General features: G+C 38.5%; 4 protein-coding genes across 6 annotated transcripts; 2 read left to right on the forward strand and 2 right to left on the reverse strand.

Moving 5' to 3' along the window:
• The first annotated feature begins 30 nt into the window (after nucleotides 1–30).
• Nucleotides 31–4,842, forward strand: LOC103852381. 2 transcript variants are annotated; one of them, XM_009129286.3, is made up of 10 exons: nucleotides 31–174; nucleotides 608–680; nucleotides 930–1,064; nucleotides 1,211–1,292; nucleotides 1,373–1,541; nucleotides 1,628–1,764; nucleotides 1,846–2,098; nucleotides 2,173–2,236; nucleotides 2,319–2,709; nucleotides 3,066–4,842. In XM_009129286.3, exons 2-10 carry the CDS (start codon nucleotides 626–628, stop codon nucleotides 3,067–3,069), a joined length of 1,290 nt encoding a protein of 429 aa, XP_009127534.1. In that variant the 5' UTR covers nucleotides 31–174; nucleotides 608–625; the 3' UTR covers nucleotides 3,070–4,842. The 2 variants fall into 2 exon arrangements, with proteins under 2 accessions (XP_009127534.1, XP_009127533.1); XM_009129285.3 differs by lacking the exon at nucleotides 3,066–4,842 and having other exon boundaries at nucleotides 2,319–2,967.
• A 560-nt stretch (nucleotides 4,843–5,402) lies between these two features.
• On the forward strand, nucleotides 5,403–10,228 carry LOC103852382 (histone acetyltransferase HAC2). 2 transcript variants are annotated; one of them, XM_009129287.3, is made up of 12 exons: nucleotides 5,403–5,604; nucleotides 6,088–6,890; nucleotides 6,960–7,241; nucleotides 7,329–7,718; nucleotides 7,803–8,003; nucleotides 8,088–8,230; nucleotides 8,315–8,618; nucleotides 8,727–8,866; nucleotides 8,938–9,016; nucleotides 9,106–9,504; nucleotides 9,605–9,831; nucleotides 9,917–10,228. In XM_009129287.3, the coding sequence occupies exons 2-12, from the start codon at nucleotides 6,126–6,128 to the stop codon at nucleotides 9,957–9,959; spliced, it is 2,973 nt and encodes a 990-aa protein (XP_009127535.1). In that variant the 5' UTR covers nucleotides 5,403–5,604; nucleotides 6,088–6,125; the 3' UTR covers nucleotides 9,960–10,228. The 2 variants fall into 2 exon arrangements, with proteins under 2 accessions (XP_009127535.1, XP_009127536.1); XM_009129288.2 differs by having other exon boundaries at nucleotides 5,447–5,604; nucleotides 6,095–6,890.
• Nucleotides 10,229–10,457: 229 nt separating this feature from the next.
• On the reverse strand, nucleotides 10,458–15,539 carry LOC103852383 (protein CROWDED NUCLEI 1). Its single transcript, XM_009129289.3, has 8 exons — nucleotides 14,877–15,539; nucleotides 14,410–14,619; nucleotides 13,982–14,235; nucleotides 13,631–13,901; nucleotides 13,460–13,543; nucleotides 11,252–13,269; nucleotides 10,996–11,149; nucleotides 10,458–10,902 (listed from the first exon to the last, which is right to left on the reverse strand). The coding sequence occupies exons 1-8, from the start codon at nucleotides 15,021–15,023 to the stop codon at nucleotides 10,693–10,695; spliced, it is 3,348 nt and encodes a 1,115-aa protein (XP_009127537.1). The 5' UTR covers nucleotides 15,024–15,539; the 3' UTR covers nucleotides 10,458–10,692.
• A 1,207-nt stretch (nucleotides 15,540–16,746) lies between these two features.
• LOC103852384 (cyclin-B1-2) lies at nucleotides 16,747–18,090 on the reverse strand. Its single transcript, XM_009129290.3, has 4 exons — nucleotides 17,895–18,090; nucleotides 17,594–17,694; nucleotides 17,280–17,377; nucleotides 16,747–17,017 (listed from the first exon to the last, which is right to left on the reverse strand). Exons 1-4 carry the CDS (start codon nucleotides 18,018–18,020, stop codon nucleotides 16,917–16,919), a joined length of 426 nt encoding a protein of 141 aa, XP_009127538.1. The 5' UTR covers nucleotides 18,021–18,090; the 3' UTR covers nucleotides 16,747–16,916.
• Nucleotides 18,091–18,564: the final 474 nt, after the last annotated feature.

Genomic DNA, 18,564 nt, shown 5'->3' on the forward strand with positions numbered 1-18,564 from the left:
CTTTTAGTGAACTTGGTCGTATCGGATGATTTTCTTGGGCGGAAAAAATAAAAGGCTCTCTTTTAAATCCTCCTCCCCCATAGATCTATCATTCATCGCCATTCTCCTCCTCCTTCTTCTTCTTCTTCTTCTTCTTCTTCTTCACTGCCACACTTTCGTTTCCCGTTGACAAAGGTGAAGCCTTTCTTCCTCTAACCTTTTACCTCTGAATTTTTTACTGTAAAGCAAAAAAAAATTGTGAGCTTCGTGTCGTTTCATATTCCCCTTCAGATTCGAGTTGGGTTTTACTAGTTTTGTGGAGATTCTTGGGCTGTGTTTCTTGCCAGTTCTTCAACCCTGAAGTGTTTTCAGTGAACCAATTTTGAGTCTTGCTGCTTGAATTTTTACTCTTTTTTTTTCACTGGGTTTTGGGGAAATAGTATGAGCTGCTATTGAGTTGACTTGTTCGCTTAAGAAGAAGAAGCTGGATCTTGTGTAGACTGAGAAGTGGTTTCTTGATAATTCTTTCTGTTTACCTTAGCTAAATGTTGTTTTGAGTCTTTAGAATTGAAATTATTACATGTTATTTTGTATTTTGTTTGCTCATTGCTTTTTTGAAACTCTTCAGGATTTAATATTAAAAAAGATGGCAGCTACAAGCTTCTCTGGTTTAGAAGGACAGAGAGATGAACACAATTCTGGTAAAGGTCCATTCTTTTATATAAAAGACACATTCTTTCTGTTTTACTCATTCAGGAAATTATTTATGTTATATAGTATTAAGTTAGGATGAGGTCTCGTTTTAGTATATGTTTTTGGAGGGTTTATCTGTTGTTTTCAACCAAGGGAAAAGCTTTGAGCTTTGTTTAGCTTTTTTGTTATTTGATTGTCTTAGTTTCAAATAACGAAGAAGAGCTTTTGGGTTTTGTTGTGATTCTTAAATCTGTCAGACATGGAGGAAGACATGGATCTAACAGAAGATGATTTCAGAAATGTCTCTGGCCAGTTTTCAAGGGATACATCGATAGCAGAGGATAAGGATGCTGTCACTGTCAGTGCTGAAACCGTGAAAGTGGATGTTAGTTGTATCCTTTTTTTGGTTTTTTTTAATGATTCAAGAACACTTTAGGATTGACATGGGATTTGATTATATTCATATTGTCGATATTGCTCTGAGACTTTAATGGATGTGGTTACGTTTTCTTTTCTTTTCCCTAATTCGATGTATCAGCTAAAAGTGGTGTTAAAAGAGCCAGAACAATCTCTGAAGAAAATCAACCTTCAGTTCATGTTACTTATAAACACTTAACAAGGTATGCTGAAACGAACACTCTTAACTTGAGACAGTTATTGGTGTTTTTGTAACTTTTTCTTGCTGTCCTTCACCTTACAGAGCTAGCAAGCAGAAGCTAGAAATTTTATTACAGCAATGGTCAGAATGGGAAGCAGAACAAACTTCTCTTCTTTGCCAATCTGATCAGGATCAAGAACCAGCACTGGAATCTGGTGAGGACACTTATTTTCCTGCTTTGCGTGTGGGATTGCAGAAGACATCATCTGTGGTGAGTGAAAATGTCGCCAAAAGCATATAAAAGCTTTGAAGTTTCAGTAATCCTTACTGATAGATACATTCTTCTTGCATGTGCAGTCATTTTGGTTCGACTGCAAAACTGGTCAGGATTCTTTAAAGGAGTTTGTTCCAGTGGAAAGCAGCACTACTCCTCTCTATAACCGGAAATTCGCAATTGGTTTAGATTCAACCGTTGGCTCAAGTAACGTGGAAGGGTACACTAATCTATGACATACTTAAGTATCTATCTATCTTTGTGCATTCTTTTGAAACTACTTGTCCTTTTATTCTTCCAGAGGCTTGGAGATTATTGATGATGATCCTCCACGTTGCTTCAACTGTGGCGCGTACAGTCATTCAATGAGAGAATGTCCAAAGCCTTTTGATCGATCAGCGGTTAACATTGCACGGAGACAGCATAAAAGCAAAAGAAATCAAAGTTCTCGTCTAATACCGTCTCGGTATTATAAGAGCGCTCAAGGTGGAAAATATGATGGCTTGAAGCCTGGCTCACTTGATCCTGAGACTCGTCAGCTTCTTGGTCTTGGGGTAAATCTTCAAACCTTTCACTACACCAAGGAAAATTGAGCTTTCTGATTAAGCAAAAAGATTGTCTTGTCCAGGAACTGGACCCTCCTCCTTGGCTTCACAGGATGCGAGAGATTGGATATCCACCGGGATATTTAGGTAAGCTTCTGAGCCATCAGCACATTCACCATGATAACATCTTTGTTCACGCGTTAGTCGTCTCTTCTCTCTCTATCTATAGCTGTGGAAGAGGATCATCTCTCTGGAATCACTATATTTGATGAGGAAGAGACTAAACCACCAGAAGAAGAAGAAAAAGAAGAAGGAGAGGTAAAGGCTGAGGACGGTGAGATATTGGAAGTAGCCGCAAGCTCTTCAGAGCCGCCGCAAATGAAAATGACAGTTGAGTTTCCTGGTATTAACGCGCCTATCCCGGAGAACGCAGATGTGTGGTTATGGCAACAGAGGAAGAACACAGGGCATGGTTACAATCATGATCAGCATTACAGAGGCGTAATGGGACCTCCAGGTGTTGAACTTTCTTCTAGTTATCCTCCAAGGTACGGTGGCATTAGATATGATCACGGGTTTGGTTCAATAGCAAGAAGCCCTGGCTCGGAATCAGAAAGAAGGTATTACTACTCTCAGTATGATCAAAATTTGAGGTAGAGAGAGAGAGCAGGCTGATTGATCGTTATAGATTTTAGCAGCAGAAGATGAATTAGTGAGTGACTTGTAGGATCTGTATTGTATGGTTTAGGGAAGCCATTTTGTCCTTTTTGAAACCACAGTGCTTATCATGCACGGTTTTTATTCAAGGGAGGTTTCATTTTGTAACGGTTATTTTAATGTGGAGGTTTATTATTCATTTACTTCTCTCTGTTCTACAATTAGTATATGAATACCAAAAGAAAATGTTATTATCCGCTGATCGAATCCGGAAAAATGGTTCAAATCAAGACTCATTCGACTGTAGCTGTGGCTGCAGTTGAAAACGTGACAGAACAATTAGGCAGATGAGATAGAGAAGGTAAGCAGAACTCTTATCAGAATGGGTTATCACGCGTCTTCCTCCGGGGAAGAAACCAAAAAAAGATCCTAAGGAGTTTATCATTGTTGTAGCTCTCTCTGCTTTTTACATATCGTCTTTTCGTGCGCAATTCTGTGCAGAGCTTGAAGTACCTACTTTGTTAAAAATGTCTGCGAGTCTCATGTCATGGTTACTCACTCCTATATGGTTTTCTGACCTTTATTTGATGGCATTTAATATCTTTTGACTTTGTTATCACTTCTGGATTTTAGTTTCCAGTTTCGACCAACTGCTGTTTTGACATGCAAAGACATAAAAATTGGGTCTAGTTGAACAAGTTTAGCTGTTTTGCTTTATCTTCTTGTGTCCGTTAAAACTTATAACATTATCTTTGTAGCTCCATGCACACCAGCTGATAGGAAATGCTATAATTAGGAAACTTATCACAGACTGAATAATCTTCAAAATTTTCATTTTCAGAATTGTTAACACTCTACAAGAATGGCACATCAATACTGAAAGTCTTCACATCAGAATCTCAATATCGCATCACCTCCAAATTTTAAAGACTAGAACAGCCATATAGAGGATTAACAACATATTCATCGTCTCGAGACAAATCAGACACTTATGTAAAACCAAACACCTGCGTACATTATCTGAAAATCTCTCGAGATCATTTGTGACACTAACAAAACTTGAGATTCTTCCGCATCCTTTATAAAGAGAGCGCCATCGTTTAGACAAAATACTGGTGGCTATGACATTTTTGTTGGAATGAAAGACAATATCTGAAGAAGCAGATCCTCGGGTAGCTCACTGATCCTGTCCTTATTTTGCGGTGAAGTTTCAGTTGCAGTTTTATCTTCATGTTGTGGTGGTTGCAGTGAGCTCTCGTCAGTTTGGTTGTTAAGGTTTGTATCAGTATTGGGTTTCAATTGATGGGGCTTGATTGTAAGAAGGTTTATGGTGGGCTTCTATCTAGGCGTAAAGTGGCCAGAGAGTTCAAGCGTATCCAAAGGTTGTCTGGAAGCTATCTTTCTTGTCGGGTTATGAAATCTTGGTTCTTGGGTCCAAGTGAGGGATGGTATTGTCTGGTAGGTCATAGGCGGCAACAATAGATTCGGATTGAGAAGATGTAGTGTTTTGGGTTCTAGAAGTGGATGGTTTTGTTTGGCTGGTCGAGGACGGTATCAAGATATCCTTTCTTTTTTAACAATGGACAGTATCAAAATATCCAGTTCACTGCTTTCTGCTATTTATAAGGTTTATTGCACTGAATTATCCTATGGTTTGTGTAATTTCGTTGATGGTTTAATTTGTTGTGCATTTAGTTGCGATTTATGGTTCTATTTCTTGTTTATGTTTTGGTCGTAAATTGTCCGATTTATGGGTTCTAGTCGCATGTTTTTAGGTTTTTGTTTCTCGAGGTTTTATGTTATCCATCTGCCTTTGTATCAAACTTTTTGTATTTCATCTTGGAATGAATATTTTTGAATTATCAACAATTTATTTTTTTATTTGATTTTCAAACAGTAATAAATGACATTATACACAATCTAAATTATATGTAGAAATCTAAAACAACAACTAACTAAATGAAAATAGCAGAAGTAATCAAGATTTAAACATGGTCGAATTTAGAGAATTAGATGCAATCTAATATATCCAAAGAATAACCAAACCGATTTTACATTATATTTTTAAACACGCATGTCTAATTTTTTTTTTTTTTGGCAACAAACATTTACAGATTCATGTTGACTCTGTAAACCAAATTGTTAATTTCGCATCCATGTAAACGACGAAAAACGGTTGTTTTCTAGCACGCAGTGCTAAGCTACCCGCTTGTAGGTTCTCCGTCCGAGGTACATGAACAATGTCTGAGTTGAAGAAACTTCTTTTTAAAAGCTTAATGTCTTCTAGGTAACATAGATGTCTAATTAAAATAACATAATATTATTTATAACAAATCATAGGTATAAATTATAACATAATTCAAAATTGAAAATAAAATATTAATTAATTATTATATATGTAGCAGTGACATGAAAACTGATATGTAATTTTAAGCAAACATTAATCACATCACATCATAAGCTTTAAATGTCAATTGTAAGTGATAAAGTTGGGATAATTAATTAATAGATACAATTATATAAAGAGATAATTAGACTGAATAGTGAAAAACCGAAATACTTAAACCGAGAGTAATTAGGAAACAACCGAAGTTAAATAGATAAAAATATCGCAAAAAGACATTAAATTAGAGAGGAAACCCTCAAAACTAGAGATAAAGTTGCTATAAATTAATCAAAGAAACAATACTTTAGATTAAGAAATTGCCGAAACCCTAAGCAAACAACAAGAGAGAGAGAGAGAGAGATCAACGAAGACTTTCACTTTCAACATCTTTTCTTTGTCTTCTCCCACTACTTGCGCGCGCGAACCCAACCCAACCCCACACAGTAAACACCATTCGAATTTTGAACAACAGGTTCGTTCGTTCCTCTTCCTCCTTCCTTCTTCTTCGATTTAGGGTTTTGTCGTGCGATTTCGTTACTTGTCCCTACCGATTACAGAGGGGTTTTCGCCGGGGGAGTATGCATTGTAGCTTACGTTTGTAATTAGGTCTTCGTGATGCGTCGCTTAGGGTTTCGAGCTTCGAAATTGAGGTTTTTTAAGGGAGAATGTTATGTTAAATCAATTTGGGGGTTTCGTGAAAAAAAAGCATCGACCTTTAAGCCTTATTTGAGATCACTGATTGTTTGATTAGCTTTTAGCTTGTGAATTTGATTGGTTCGTTTCAGGTGGATTTATCGATCTCTGTTGTTTTTTTTGTTAGTGTTTGAGTCTTGATCCATCACTTAGTCTTAACTTGTGCAACAAGCAAAAACAATCTACTAGATTGTATACATTTTGTTTGGTTATGTTAACTGTCGATTTGATCCTAACATTCTCAATGTTCTTTTGGTTGTAATGTGCAGGGAATGTTCAGAATCAGTTGATTATAAGCCAATGCAGCCGTCTTCTGAATGGTATAGGTGTATGATGCCTGCCTATCTTAACCCCAATGCTAATCAACCAGACCTTCATGTTTTCAATCATCAGTTGAATATGCTACCTGATCTGGATGTTGCATCTGATAGAAAGGCCCAGTACTTAGCATCCAGAAGGTTTAATTATAATATCGGAGTACCAAGACTGTTAAACTTTGGGTCTGATAAGGATGAGTTTTTTGGAGATATATTTAAGTCAGAGATTGGTGATTTTCCGTCTAAGCGACAGAGAGCTGAAACACCAACAAAGCTGAGTCTTCCTCCTTGGAACGATTCATCAAGACTCCCTCCTCTTCAGATATGTCCGGAGCAGAAAGTTCCCACGCCAGTTTGTAGCCCTGAGAATGGTAGCGGTTGTTCTGACGTAACGAAGGTAGGTGTGATGGACAATTCTCCTTTGGACAGTAAGCATGTTCAGGGTCTTGGTACTAGCAAAACTGTGAAACCTGCAAGACCACATGCAACCCGGGTTTATTCTTTTGACGACTTCTATACCGTCGAGAGAGAGATTCAAACCGAGGAAAGGCTGGTGAAGCATGAGAAACTGGGACCTGGAGTGGACGTTGTTGAGCCGATGGAATGTGGAGAGCAGACTAAGTGTGAGGTTAATGCTGACTCAGTGCCTATGGAAAAGCGTAACAAGAGAGGTGTCTCACTGGTGGAACGTTTCACAGAAGAAGAAATAAAGTTGCATATTAAGAGCCTCAAGGAGGGAAGTACTCAGGTAACAATTGTTTGGCCTTATCCATTGTTTTTTTATTTGTTTGCTAATTAATCTTTTTTTTTTCCACAGGGAGGAATTGGAGAAACGTGTGACCAAAAGGATCTATGTCAATTGTGTGGCAATGGCACACTCGTGTTACCAGCACAACCAATCTACTGTTCTCTTTGCTCCCGCAAAATCAAAGACAAATCTTCATATTACATCCCCGAGGAGAAAATAAGTGATGCGCAACATCAAATCTGTAATCCCTGCTACAATCGTTGCAGAAAAAACTTCACATTATTTGGAGTCACTGTCGCAAGAGCCAATATGCTTAAAATGTTTAACACTGACAATCAACACACAGAAGAGGTAAACTTCATCTCTCTCTGTCCCTATATATATCTTTCTAAGTACATCATGTTTTACAACTTAAGTTACTTTTTTTCTGTGGTGCAGTGGGTTTATTGTGAATCTTGCGAAAAGTGGCAACATCAGATATGTGGTCTCTACAATCAACAAAAAGACATTGACAAAACAGCAGACTACATTTGTCCCTACTGTTTGCTGAAGGAGCGTAAAAGTATCGAGAATACAGATCTGGGGGCGAAAGATTTGCCTGAAACCATCCTCAGCCACTTTATAGAACGGAGGCTATCCAGACGCCTCACAGAAGAAAGACTCCAAACGGCAAAGGCTAATGGGAAGAGCGTTGATGATGTACAAGAACCTGATGACCTTACTCTCAGAGTCGTGTTTTCAGCTGACAGAACCTCACACGTCAACAAAACATTTGCGGATTTGCTTCACAAAGAGCATTACCCTAGTGAATTCCCTTACAGATCCAAGGTGAGAAAAGTAAACCATGCTTTGTTTCGATTCAGTTATGTATCTCAAACCATGCTTTGTTGTAACTAATTTCGATTGTCTCAGGTCATTCTTCTGTTCCAGAAAGTTGAAGGAGTTGATATATGCATCTTTGCGTTGTTTGTCCAAGAGTTTGGATCAGAATGTAGCCAACCAAACCAACGCAGCATATACATCTGGTATCTCGATTCGGTCAAGTACTTTAGACCCGAGAGAGTGACATTCTCAGGAGAAGCTCTACGAACTTTCGTTTATCATGAAATATTGGTAATCCATTCGTTAATTTTCTGTTTAGGACTCATGCTTAGAATCTAAGTTGTTATTGACTTTTTCCCTTTTTCTTTTTGATAGATTGGATATCTCGAGTATTGTAAGATTCGGGGTTTCACTACGGGTTATATATGGGCGTGTCCACCTCGAAAAGGAGAAGACTACATTATGTATTCTCATCCTAAGACTCAGCAAACACCCAACACTAGGAAGCTTCGCCAATGGTCAGTCTCTTTTCTTCCTTTTTCTCTACTCGGCTTTTATGTTTGCGAGGAAATTGGATTTTAAAATTATAGACATTATTGCAGGTATCAGTCGTTGCTGGATAAAGCAACCAAGCAGAGGGTAGTGACGAGTGTTACAAACTTGTATGATCGGTTCTTCGTTTCGGCAGAAGAATCTACATGCAACATTACAGCTGCACGCTTGCCTTACTTTGAAGGATCTTTCTGGTCCGATAATGCTGAGCTCCTGACTCAGGCTTTTGAGAGAGAAAGTGTGGACGAGTTGCAGAAGAAGGTTAAATCGCTTTCTAGAAGAGCACTAAAGGGTGTCAAAAGTAAGGATGATCTTGACGTTGATGATGCCAAAAACATTCTCATGATGCAAAAGGTTATATGATAATTATATGTTTTGAATGCACTTAAAATTTGTATATGGATACATTCCTTTGAAATGTTTCAGTGTGTTTAACCTTTGAAGTATTCTTGTTTTGTGTAGCTGGACAAACTGATATCTCAAAACAAGGAGGATTTCATGGTGGTGGAACTGAATTATTCATGCACACGCTGCTCAGCGGTTATATTGTCGGGATTGAGATGGTTTTGCGGGAAGTGCAAGAATCTTCAATTGTGTGAAAGGTAATCAATCACCTGTTTCTCTCTGTGTAATTGATTTCGGTTATATTAACGAAACCCTTTATTGCAAACAGATGCCATGATGCAGAAGAAGAGCTTCCTGGGGAACACACGCATACTATGAATGACAAAGAGAAGCATTCTCTGTCAAAGGTTGTTATTAGCATTCTTATTTTTTCTTTAGTTTAGGAACTAAAAGTGATTTTTTTTTTTCAAATTGGGATTTTGCTTTACTTTTACAGGTTCAGGTGAACGGCATACAATCTACAACAACTGAGGATAATGATGTCATCCTAGAAAACAGTATGTTCGAGAGCAGACAAGTGTTCTTAGGCTTTTCTCAGAAGCATAACTACAGCTTTGACACGCTCCGACGCGCCAAGCATTCTTCGATGATGATACTTCACCATCTTCACTCTTCAGACAAGCATCATTCTGAGAACTCCAACAGCAGCTTCTTTCAAGTGACTTGTACGACCTGCCAAAAGGATGTTTCAAAAACGATTTACTACTCTTGTTTGATTTGTTCGGATTGCCGAGTTTGCACTGCATGTTATAACAAGAAGAACACAGTCCTTCGTCTGCTTCATCTCTTCCCAATGACCCCTTCCACGCACGGGACGCCGCCTAGAACCGTAGGGGTGAGTATTTTATTTTTTGGTCAAACCAAAACCTTTACTCTGTTTCTTTCTTTGGTATATATATTTTTTATGTTTTCTGAATTATGCAACTTACTTGCAGGCTCTTGGGATAATAGAGGCTTTGTTGCATGCACATACGTGCAGAACCATGGCCACTGGTTCGTGCTCACACCCGAAATGCGATGATGTTAAAACATTATTCAGTCACAGCGCAGTGTGTGAAATCAAAAAGAGAGGAGCTTGTAAGATTTGCAATAATCTTCGGCAGATGATAAGTATTCACGCATTCCATTGCCAAGATCCCACTTGCTCCATACCACGCTGCAGGTAAAAATTGTATTGGTATTTCTTATGATTTTACTCATCTCTGCAACTCCATCTTTTTAAACTTGATGTTCTCTTCTGTTCTCAGAGATACGAAGGAGCACTTCTTTAGGAGTGGTTTGCGGCACTAAAGAAGAGCCAAAGGACTTAGTTTGTACATTCCTTATGATTGTGATGCTGCTTATAGAAGAAAATGTACAGATCATAAAACCCTTCTCTTACATCAAATACTTATCGTTGTCCATTTCTGTCAAGAATGGTCAGTGTTGTTGTCCTTTAGTTTTGTCGTTAAGGATCTTGTTAGTGTTCAATAGAGAGAGAATAAGATAGGCGCCTAATGCTTATAGCTTAATTTATAGCTTGAATAATCTTGGAAAGAATAGATGTTTGTTTCGTCTGATTTGCATCATCTTGCTTTCTCGTTTCCGTCTAAGATTTGGTACACTCCATTACCAACTGTACTGCAAATCTTCCATCCACCTAATCTATAAGATCTCTCACACTTTATTTGAAGTCGTTAAAATCCATCATACTTTATCTCTGAGCCCGTTTCATTCGACACATCTAAGAATTCTGGAGTCTTAACTATTTAAACATGCCAGAGAAGTTCAAATGAAAACGCTTTGTGGTTACAGGGAGACTACTCTCATAAGATCAAATAATCATCTAAAACAGACCAAAGAAGTATACTCTTTTAACCAGATAGCAACAAAGTGGTAGAAACCTAGAAAGAAATCACTACACTTTGGTGAAAAAGATCCACACAAAAAAGGCTCCTAAGATAACTAGAGATAAAAAGCAAACACTAACATTGTCAACAGATTATAACATCATATGCGAACTACACCCTGGTCAAAGATGGGGCTACGTCGTCAGGAAAGTCCAGAGCTTCTTACTAATGGAGACTTTCCCGGGGTGTTCTGATTCCGATTCATCTTCTTCACCATCATACTCGTTTCCAGAGTCAGCCCTTTGAGGTGTTTTGTTCACATCTTCTTCACTCATTTCTTGACTCTCACCTATTCTTTTGGCCGAACCAGCGTCTGTATCCTCACAGTCTGCCATGGCTTCACGCTGTTGAAATAAATAGATTAGTCAAGAAAGAGAAATCAAAAGAAAAGGGAAAAAATAAACGAGGTGAAAGCTTTAGTTGTGAGAGCATTTTACCTCCACCACATTCGTGCTTACGCCATTATCGTCGCTAATAGCAACGCCTACTGATGCTGTGGCAGTGGTTTGAGCACAGTAAATACCCTCCTCTTGTTGCACTCCACCAGTAGTCTCTTCATTCTTCTTACCAAGTGCGGTTTTTCCAGCCACCCTAATAACCCAAATGTCAAAACAGTTTATTAACGCCCTGAACAAAAAGAAAACGCACTATCCTCAGTGTCTGTGTTTGAAAGTAAATGAGATTTAAAGTAACCTTGTAGATCGCCGGAGATTATATCTTTGTCCCACAACTTCTTCTTGTTTCTCTGATGCAACCTTATGCCGCCTCTTCCCACGCTGACGTTCTCCTCCGGTGACACTATCTGATTTTCCATCACTCTCGTTACCATCCTGCTCAGTAGTACAAGTTTGCAAAGAGCCCATACGTCCACGTTTCCGTCCATTCTTTGAAGCCCCTTTATCAGAACGACCAGGTTCATCCGTGCTTTCATCATTTCCTTTAGCATTGTCCTCAACATTTTCTGTTGAATCAACGGGCTCACTGAGTTCTATAGATTCTCCATAGATAGCTTTGGCATCTTCAACAACAGCTTTGACAGAACGTGTTCTTCCGACTCTGGCTTTCCCTCTCATGCGTAATTGATCATCACCATTTGGATTGGACAAAGAATCTGCATCAACTTCTTGAGCCTTGCTGTTGATGTTGCTTTGATCACCGTCTGAGTTTGCATTGGCGACTTTAACTTCTCTTGTGAGGCTTTCACATTGGACCTGAAGCATAGTTGATGGCCCACTGTTCGCGTTAGCTAGCTCAGTAGACTCAGGTTCCTGGTCAGCAAAATTTAGAGCAACAGAGGCTTCTCCCATTTTTATTGGGGACAACTTAAGAATCTTTGAAGTACATTTCCGGAGCCATGACACTGTCCCACCAGGAACTGTCAATCCTAAGGAGGTAGCAGTTGGCGATATATCCCTCATCTCCTGCTGTGGTGCTTCGTTCTCAACCAGTTTTGACAAATTAGGCATTTCCAGGTTGTCAATGTCAGGAAGTGTAAGCTCTGAAAGCAGTTCACCGCAGTGATTGCAGTTCCTATTACTTTCCATGGAAGAAAGGAAACGGTTTCTCTCGCTAATAAATTGCTCCCGTTGCTCCTTCAGTTTCTTGGTTAAGGCAACAAGATCATCAACATCTTTCCGGATTTCTGTCTGCTGCTCTTCAAGATGTTTCTTGCTAGCATCAGTTTCTAGCTTTTCTATCTCTATTCTCTGTCTATCGATCTGCACATCCGTCAATTCTCTTCTTGCTAGGTCCCTTAGGTAATTAATGTTGCTCAGTTCCTTCTCTCTCTCTTCCTCAAACAACTTCTCTTTCGCTTGCAACTCCTTTTCTCTTTCTTCCAGTTTACTCTGCATATCAGACTCCAGTTTCCTTTTTAGCATTTCAATATCGTGAAGCAGTTGACTTCTTTCGCTCTCAGCTTTCTTAGAGATCACCGAACGCTCATGCTCCATAGTAGCTGCAAATGAAGCTTTTGTCACTTCAAGAGTTTCTAGCTCCCTTTTCATGTTGTCATCTGCTGCTTGATGTTCCTTTTTCAACCTCTCTTCTTCCAAGTGATTGTTTCTCTCTAGTTTTGCTTTCTCATCAGTTATATTCTTTAGTTCGGACTCGATCTTAGCTTTCCTCTTGTCAAGTTCTTCCCATTCTTTCTCAAAACATTCCCTTTGGGCCTTCAGATCCTCTACCTCTCTCGAAAGAAGCTCCTGCTGAGACCTGCAGTTTTCTATTTGCTCCTTTAATTCGGTTTGCAGACGTAGATACTCAGACCTCTCTTCCTCAGCCACTTTAAGCTCTTCCTTCTCTTCACGAATCTCTGATAGCTGTACTTCATTTTCAGCCTTTATCTTCTCGACTTCAGCTATAAGATTGAGTATATTTTCCTTATCCTCGGCAAGTTTTCTCTTCTCAGTTTCCAATGCCTTCTCCTCGCTTTTCAAGGCTTTCTCTCTCCCCTTTATGCCTTTCAGTCTTAATTCAAAATCTTTTTCTTTTTCTTTATGCTTCTCCAGCTTCCTATCTAATGCCTGTTCACGTTTAGCAACCTTTTCCTCCATGTGCTTCCACTCAGCCTCCCTTTTTTCCACCTCAGCAACCTTACTCCTCAAGTTGTCATCAATAGATTTTCTTTTCTGCTCCATTTCCAACTCAAACTCACGCTGTGTTGCCTCCAACTTAGTTTGGTGTTCATCAAATAGTTGCTGAACTTCAACCTATCAATTAGCCAAAATAAAACAACTAGCACAGTCAAAACTCAGAATGATATCAACCTTCTCAAAAATAAAACAGTCTACTAATACAGAGAAATATTTCTATATTTATTTAGAGAGAGAGAGAGAGTGTGTGTGTGTGTGTGTGTGTGTGTGTGTGTGTGTGAGAGAGAGAGAGATAGAGAGCGCATGCCTTTTCTCTGGCATCCAGTTTCTCTTGCATAGATAGTAGCTCTCGCTCTTTTGTCTCTAAGGATTTCTTCAGCACATCCGTTTCCTACATCCAGAAAAAGTATGTAAATGGACAAGATTCCAACCACTTTAAATAATAAAAGAATACTACAAGGAAAAGCGAGCTGCTTACTTGCTCCTTTAAAGTCAGAGCTTTTATTCTTGAGGTGATATCGTCTTCCTTTTTCTTCAACGCAAGGTTATCAGCATCAATCTTCTTTTGAGCCTCTTCAAATTCTTTTCCCTTTTGCTTGACAATCTTATCACCTTCATTTGCCCTATCCTCTCTCTGTTTTACAATCATTTGAGATTTAGCAACTCTTTCTTCTCCTTCTTGCAACTTTCTTTCCCATTCACGCAAGTCCTCCCTCTGCTTTGACAAGGTTGCCTCATCTGCTTCTCGTCTGAGGAAAGAAAAAGCAAAACACGTTGAACCAACGAGTCATCATCTCCTAATAATAATCAAAGCATAAAGGATACGTACTCAGCAATGTAGGCAAACCGCTCTCTTTGAAGAGAACTTTCTCTAGCTTCCACCTCCTTGGACTTCCTCTCCACCTCTGAACTCTTCCTACTAACTTCAGCAAGTCTTGCATCAACAGCACGCAGCTTCGCCTCCACTTCCAGAGACTTCTCTTCAACACTTCTGACCAATGCATCTGCCTCAGTCAACTTTGAGTCAGCTGTAAATTTGATCTCTGCGTTTTCAGAGCGTAACTCCCGCAGACCCTTCTCCAGCTGCATCAATTTGTAAAAAATGACCCAATTAGAATAATCATACTCGAACTACGTAAAATATAAAAGATCTGAGTGAACGAATCTGCCTGAAATATTTGGTATAATTGTATCTGTACTATCTCAAAAAAATAAATATAATTATTACAGAGAAAGTTGAAAGTTGGAGACTCTTACATCAAGTGCACACTGTTTCTCAACCCCCAGAGCTTTCTTCAAACCCTCTTCCCTCTTCTCAACATCTGCCATAGCAGCCAGATGCGCATTGCGTTCTCTCCTAAGACACTCGTTCGCATGTTCAAATTCTAGTTGAAGCTCTTCGTATCTAGAACCCCACTCCTTTTTCTCGAGCAGAAGAAGACCCATACTGTGTTGATACTCAAAAAGCTGCTTCAGCAGAAAAACAAATCAGCTAAGTAAAAATCAAATAGAAGCACTAATAGTAACAGTAAGAACTATTGAAATGAAACTTCACGTCCATAACTGCAGGTGAAATCTATAAAAAGCCACAACGTTGGTTACAAAGTCAACATAGTGCCACGTGCGTTGCAATTATGAGACACAAATCTATTACAGGAAACCCAACATACCAAAGAGGAAAGTAACGAACCAAAGAACACAGATTAGAATTAAAAAAAGCCCACCTCTTTTTGAAGCTCAGAGAGCAATCTTCTAGGATCGTCTTCGTACTGGATCTCACTGACCCGACCCGTAACAGCGGTCACCATGTCTGGACCTTTAGCTGGAGTGGTAGACCAACGTTGCCAGACCTTGAGAGGCGTGGACGACATCTTTCCCAATTTCTCAGAAACAAATAAAGACCATGACTTTCTCTCACCCAACCACCTGAATTACGAAAATGAACGATCTTCTCTAACTTCACTCTCTCTCTGAAGAAGAAAAGGCTTATCCTTTTTTGTTTTAGACGGCCCCGGACTTAAACGGAGTTCCTAAATTCCGGTACTGAAACTGGTTTGAAGTCCGACAACGTCTCTAAGCAACTTCTCATTCTCTCTCCTCTCTTCTCTTCTCTGTGGCTCGCGCGAATCATTTCTTTCTGTTTTTTTTTTCACTTTATATTTATAAATGTGGACCCCTAGTTTTCTCTTTTTTTACATTTTTGGGCGCATTCTTAGCTATTTGCTCAAAGGTTCCCTAAGGGTAAATTTGGAATTTTAGATTTACAACGGTTATGAGCTGCCTGCAAGTGTGCTACTTTTCTGCTCAAGACGAAACTACCCCTGATCATGAAGAGTGATTTTTAGACTGCGACTCTGAGTGAGGTTATTTTTAAAGTTTTTCTCATTGTTAAAAATAAAAGAGAAAAAGACTAGTATAGCACCAAACCAAGTTTTTGTTTCCAAAGTAGCACTTAAAGCTCAAAGTCACAAAAATATGTTTCATTAAAGAAGTAAATATACACTTATATTCCTTGAGTTAATTAATCCAAACCTTAGGGTTTAGAGTTAAGGGGTGGGGTTTTGGAATTAAGGTTTAAAATTTTATAAAAAATAAATACTAAAATAAAAAATAAAAATTTTAAAAACAGTTTCAAAAAGTATTTTTAAATTATAAAAGAAAAATTCCAAAAAAAAAATTAAAAAAAACATTTTCAAAAAAAAAATTATAAAAATTTCGAATCTGAAAACATATAATCTGAACTATAAAAAAAAATTCTTTTTTTTAATCTTTTTTTTTAATTTTTTTATTTTATTTTATTTTATTTATTTTTATTTATTTTTATTTGTTTATTTAATTTTAAACCAAGGATATTAGGGATATTTTACCCTTTAATAAATGTCATTTTTGTGACTTTCTCCTTCTAATGCTATTTTTGAGACATAATCTTCAAAAGGTGCTATTATTGACAATTGCCCAAAATAAAATCGGATAATTTAGTTATTGTATGATATACTTACCATAAAGGAAAAATATATCAAGATCTGCAGTTGGAGATGGATAATTCGAAGAAAAATAAATAAAGAAATTTAAAAATAATTTCAGTTACAAAAAAAAAAATGTAAAAGCCAAATGTGCCTTTTCAACTCTGGCTCTAAAATGAAGCCAACGTGGCTCAGAGCTGTGCTGTATTGACACAACGCAAGCAAGTATATGTTCTGTCTCCACGTGACATCCATCATTGTGACTGTGCGTGCCTTTGCAACTCTGGTATTTTTGTGTTTACGTATAATTGGTTTTGTCCTTAATTTTGGTTTACAAGTTCCATGTGAGAGTGTACAAGTTCCAGCTGAACAAACTAAGTTTCTTTACGTTTCCTCCTAAGACATCACCGGTTATGAGGTCCTGGTTTAGTGGTAACTGGGTCATCATATTAAGAGAGAAATTATACATTTTTAATCATAACTTCCATTCAGTTATGGTCTCAACGTAAGCATGAGAAGAGTTAAGTAGAAGAAACATGAATAGAAAATGGAAGAAATATATCACATAAACATTTTTGTTCAGCAGATAATATAATAGAATTTTGATTATGAGGTCCGGGTGAGTCTTCAATTTGTTGGAATCAGCATAGTAGAATTAATCGAACATATTCATTGCCCAGTTTCATCTGATTTCAAACTTAAGGTCAAGAGAGAATAGAAGTCATACACTTGGATTCATTATCAATCAAAAGCTAAAATGACGGGAACATCCAACAAAACCCACCCATGAGGGGGCGGGCCTTACATGAAACTTGGGGCAACGGGGCCCTTTGAGATGCCAAGACGAACTTCCATCCCGTGGTGGAAGTCTACGGGCTTGAATATCTCCGAGTCACGAGGATCTGCAAGGGATACAAACAAACACAAGTTTCAGACAATCTGATATCCAATTTTAAAACCAATGCCACGTTTAGACCCCTTTCATTACTTAATCTGACCAATCAATAATGGCATCTTGCGAGTATCAAAGTATAGATTTTCATCTAATAGTGTTCTGTTAGTGCATAATGAGATACCATCAAATAGGATATCTACTGATCTAGAGAAGTGAATGTAGCGTTGAGAAACATGCAATGCAATAGGATAGGAGTAAAGGACAAATACCATTCAAGTAATCCTCAAAACCAAAGTTATCAATGGCTCCTGTGTAGACTTCTAACCCGAGCATTGACGATGGAATTGGCCCAGGAGGTCTTTGAAACCTAACAGAGAGAAAAATAAGGATAGAATGAGAAAAGTGCAATCAAACATTGTTCTTCCGACACAAGCAGATCATACAGCAAAGAGTTAACACCTTATCTAACTTTAAACCAAAAACTAGCTTCCCAATGGTCACACACATAACAGAATCTTTATGTACAAACTATTAGCAATCTGATCTAGTCATAGAGAGACCTATCAGTGTTCTAGTATGTTACCGTGAGAGAATTTGCCTGTCCATATCCATCTTCAAAGGAAGTGCAGACCCGTAGGTGTGCCCAATGATCGTCCTCTTCGTCGCCTCGTGCGATCTCTTTCCCTGAAACCCAAAACAAAGTAACTGTTGATCCACAAAAGAACCCTAATTTTGCAGCCATTGAGAGCTCTAGTGAGATTGAAACAGCAAACATGAGAAGAAGTAAGCTAATCGAGCACACTTTTAAGTTCCTTTCTTAGCTAATCTCCCGAGAGACAAACAGATTTGATTCGATAAACTCGATTTAGGGGGGGAAAGATTACAGATTCGTAAGAGGATTCGAGTGGGTGAGATCCGACGATGTCGCTCTTCACGCCGTTGAGACCGAATCGAAGAGCGTCTCTCTTGACACCGCCGATCTCATGAGCTATCTTCTTCGGAGACTCCATTGTTTTTCTTCCGCCGATCTTTCTTCGTCTAGCTTCCTCTGCGGGCAAGCAAGACTGTCTTATAATGGGCTCTCTCTCTTCAATTAGGGAGCCGGACTCTTGGCCCACTAATTTTGTATTTTGGCCCAAAAGAGAGAGAGAGATAACTCTTGTTCAGTTTCTTTTTTGAAACACAACTCTGGTTCAATTTTTTTCTTTTTTATCAACATTATCCATGAGTTAAAGAGTACACAGGGCCGGGCCTGAGCACAAGCTCATCAAACATTAGCTTGAGGACCGATAGTGTTAAAAATAATTTAGGAACCAATTACATCAAATGTCTGACAGTTCAGATGGCAAAATTTGGTTGTTAATTGTCTTAGGATGTCGAGTTCGAAACGCATATACAGCAAATCCGCAATGATTTTTTATCGAAAGAATTGTTGTATGGCCAAATAAATTTTAGTTGCTTCTGGGCCTACATATGTCAGGCCCGGCCCTGAGTACACACAGTATACATCAATCCATACGTGTTCACCATATAATACAAAAAATACACGTGTTA

Source organism: Brassica rapa, chromosome A02 (assembly GCF_000309985.2).
Source record: "Brassica rapa cultivar Chiifu-401-42 chromosome A02, CAAS_Brap_v3.01, whole genome shotgun sequence".
In the NCBI taxonomy this organism is placed as follows: Eukaryota; Viridiplantae; Streptophyta; class Magnoliopsida; order Brassicales; family Brassicaceae; genus Brassica; species Brassica rapa.

What these genes read in the sequence shown, in the direction of transcription:
- LOC103852381 (XM_009129285.3), top strand. Translation starts at nt 626, where the DNA reads ATGGCAGCTACAAGCTTCTCTGGTTTAGAAGGACAGAGAGATGAACAC. An exon ending in GAGAGATGAACACAATTCTG is followed by an intron (nt 681 to 929) that starts GTAAAGGTCCAT and finishes TAAATCTGTCAG; the next exon opens with ACATGGAGGAAGACATGGAT. An exon ending in CGTGAAAGTGGATGTTAGTT is followed by an intron (nt 1,065 to 1,210) that starts GTATCCTTTTTT and finishes TCGATGTATCAG; the next exon opens with CTAAAAGTGGTGTTAAAAGA.
- LOC103852382 (XM_009129287.3), top strand. Translation starts at nt 6,126, where the DNA reads ATGCAGCCGTCTTCTGAATGGTATAGGTGTATGATGCCTGCCTATCTT. An exon ending in ACAATCAACACACAGAAGAG is followed by an intron (nt 7,242 to 7,328) that starts GTAAACTTCATC and finishes TCTGTGGTGCAG; the next exon opens with TGGGTTTATTGTGAATCTTG. An exon ending in ACATTCTCATGATGCAAAAG is followed by an intron (nt 8,619 to 8,726) that starts GTTATATGATAA and finishes TGTTTTGTGTAG; the next exon opens with CTGGACAAACTGATATCTCA.
- LOC103852383 (XM_009129289.3), bottom strand. Translation starts at nt 15,023, where the DNA reads ATGTCGTCCACGCCTCTCAAGGTCTGGCAACGTTGGTCTACCACTCCA. An exon ending in CTCTGACTTTAAAGGAGCAA is followed by an intron (nt 13,544 to 13,630) that starts GTAAGCAGCTCG and finishes TTCTGGATGTAG; the next exon opens with GAAACGGATGTGCTGAAGAA. An exon ending in TAAGCACGAATGTGGTGGAG is followed by an intron (nt 10,903 to 10,995) that starts GTAAAATGCTCT and finishes TTATTTCAACAG; the next exon opens with CGTGAAGCCATGGCAGACTG.
- LOC103852384 (XM_009129290.3), bottom strand. Translation starts at nt 18,020, where the DNA reads ATGGAGTCTCCGAAGAAGATAGCTCATGAGATCGGCGGTGTCAAGAGA. An exon ending in TCGAATCCTCTTACGAATCT is followed by an intron (nt 17,695 to 17,894) that starts GTAATCTTTCCC and finishes TTTGGGTTTCAG; the next exon opens with GGAAAGAGATCGCACGAGGC. An exon ending in TTTTGAGGATTACTTGAATG is followed by an intron (nt 17,018 to 17,279) that starts GTATTTGTCCTT and finishes TATCCCTTGCAG; the next exon opens with ATCCTCGTGACTCGGAGATA.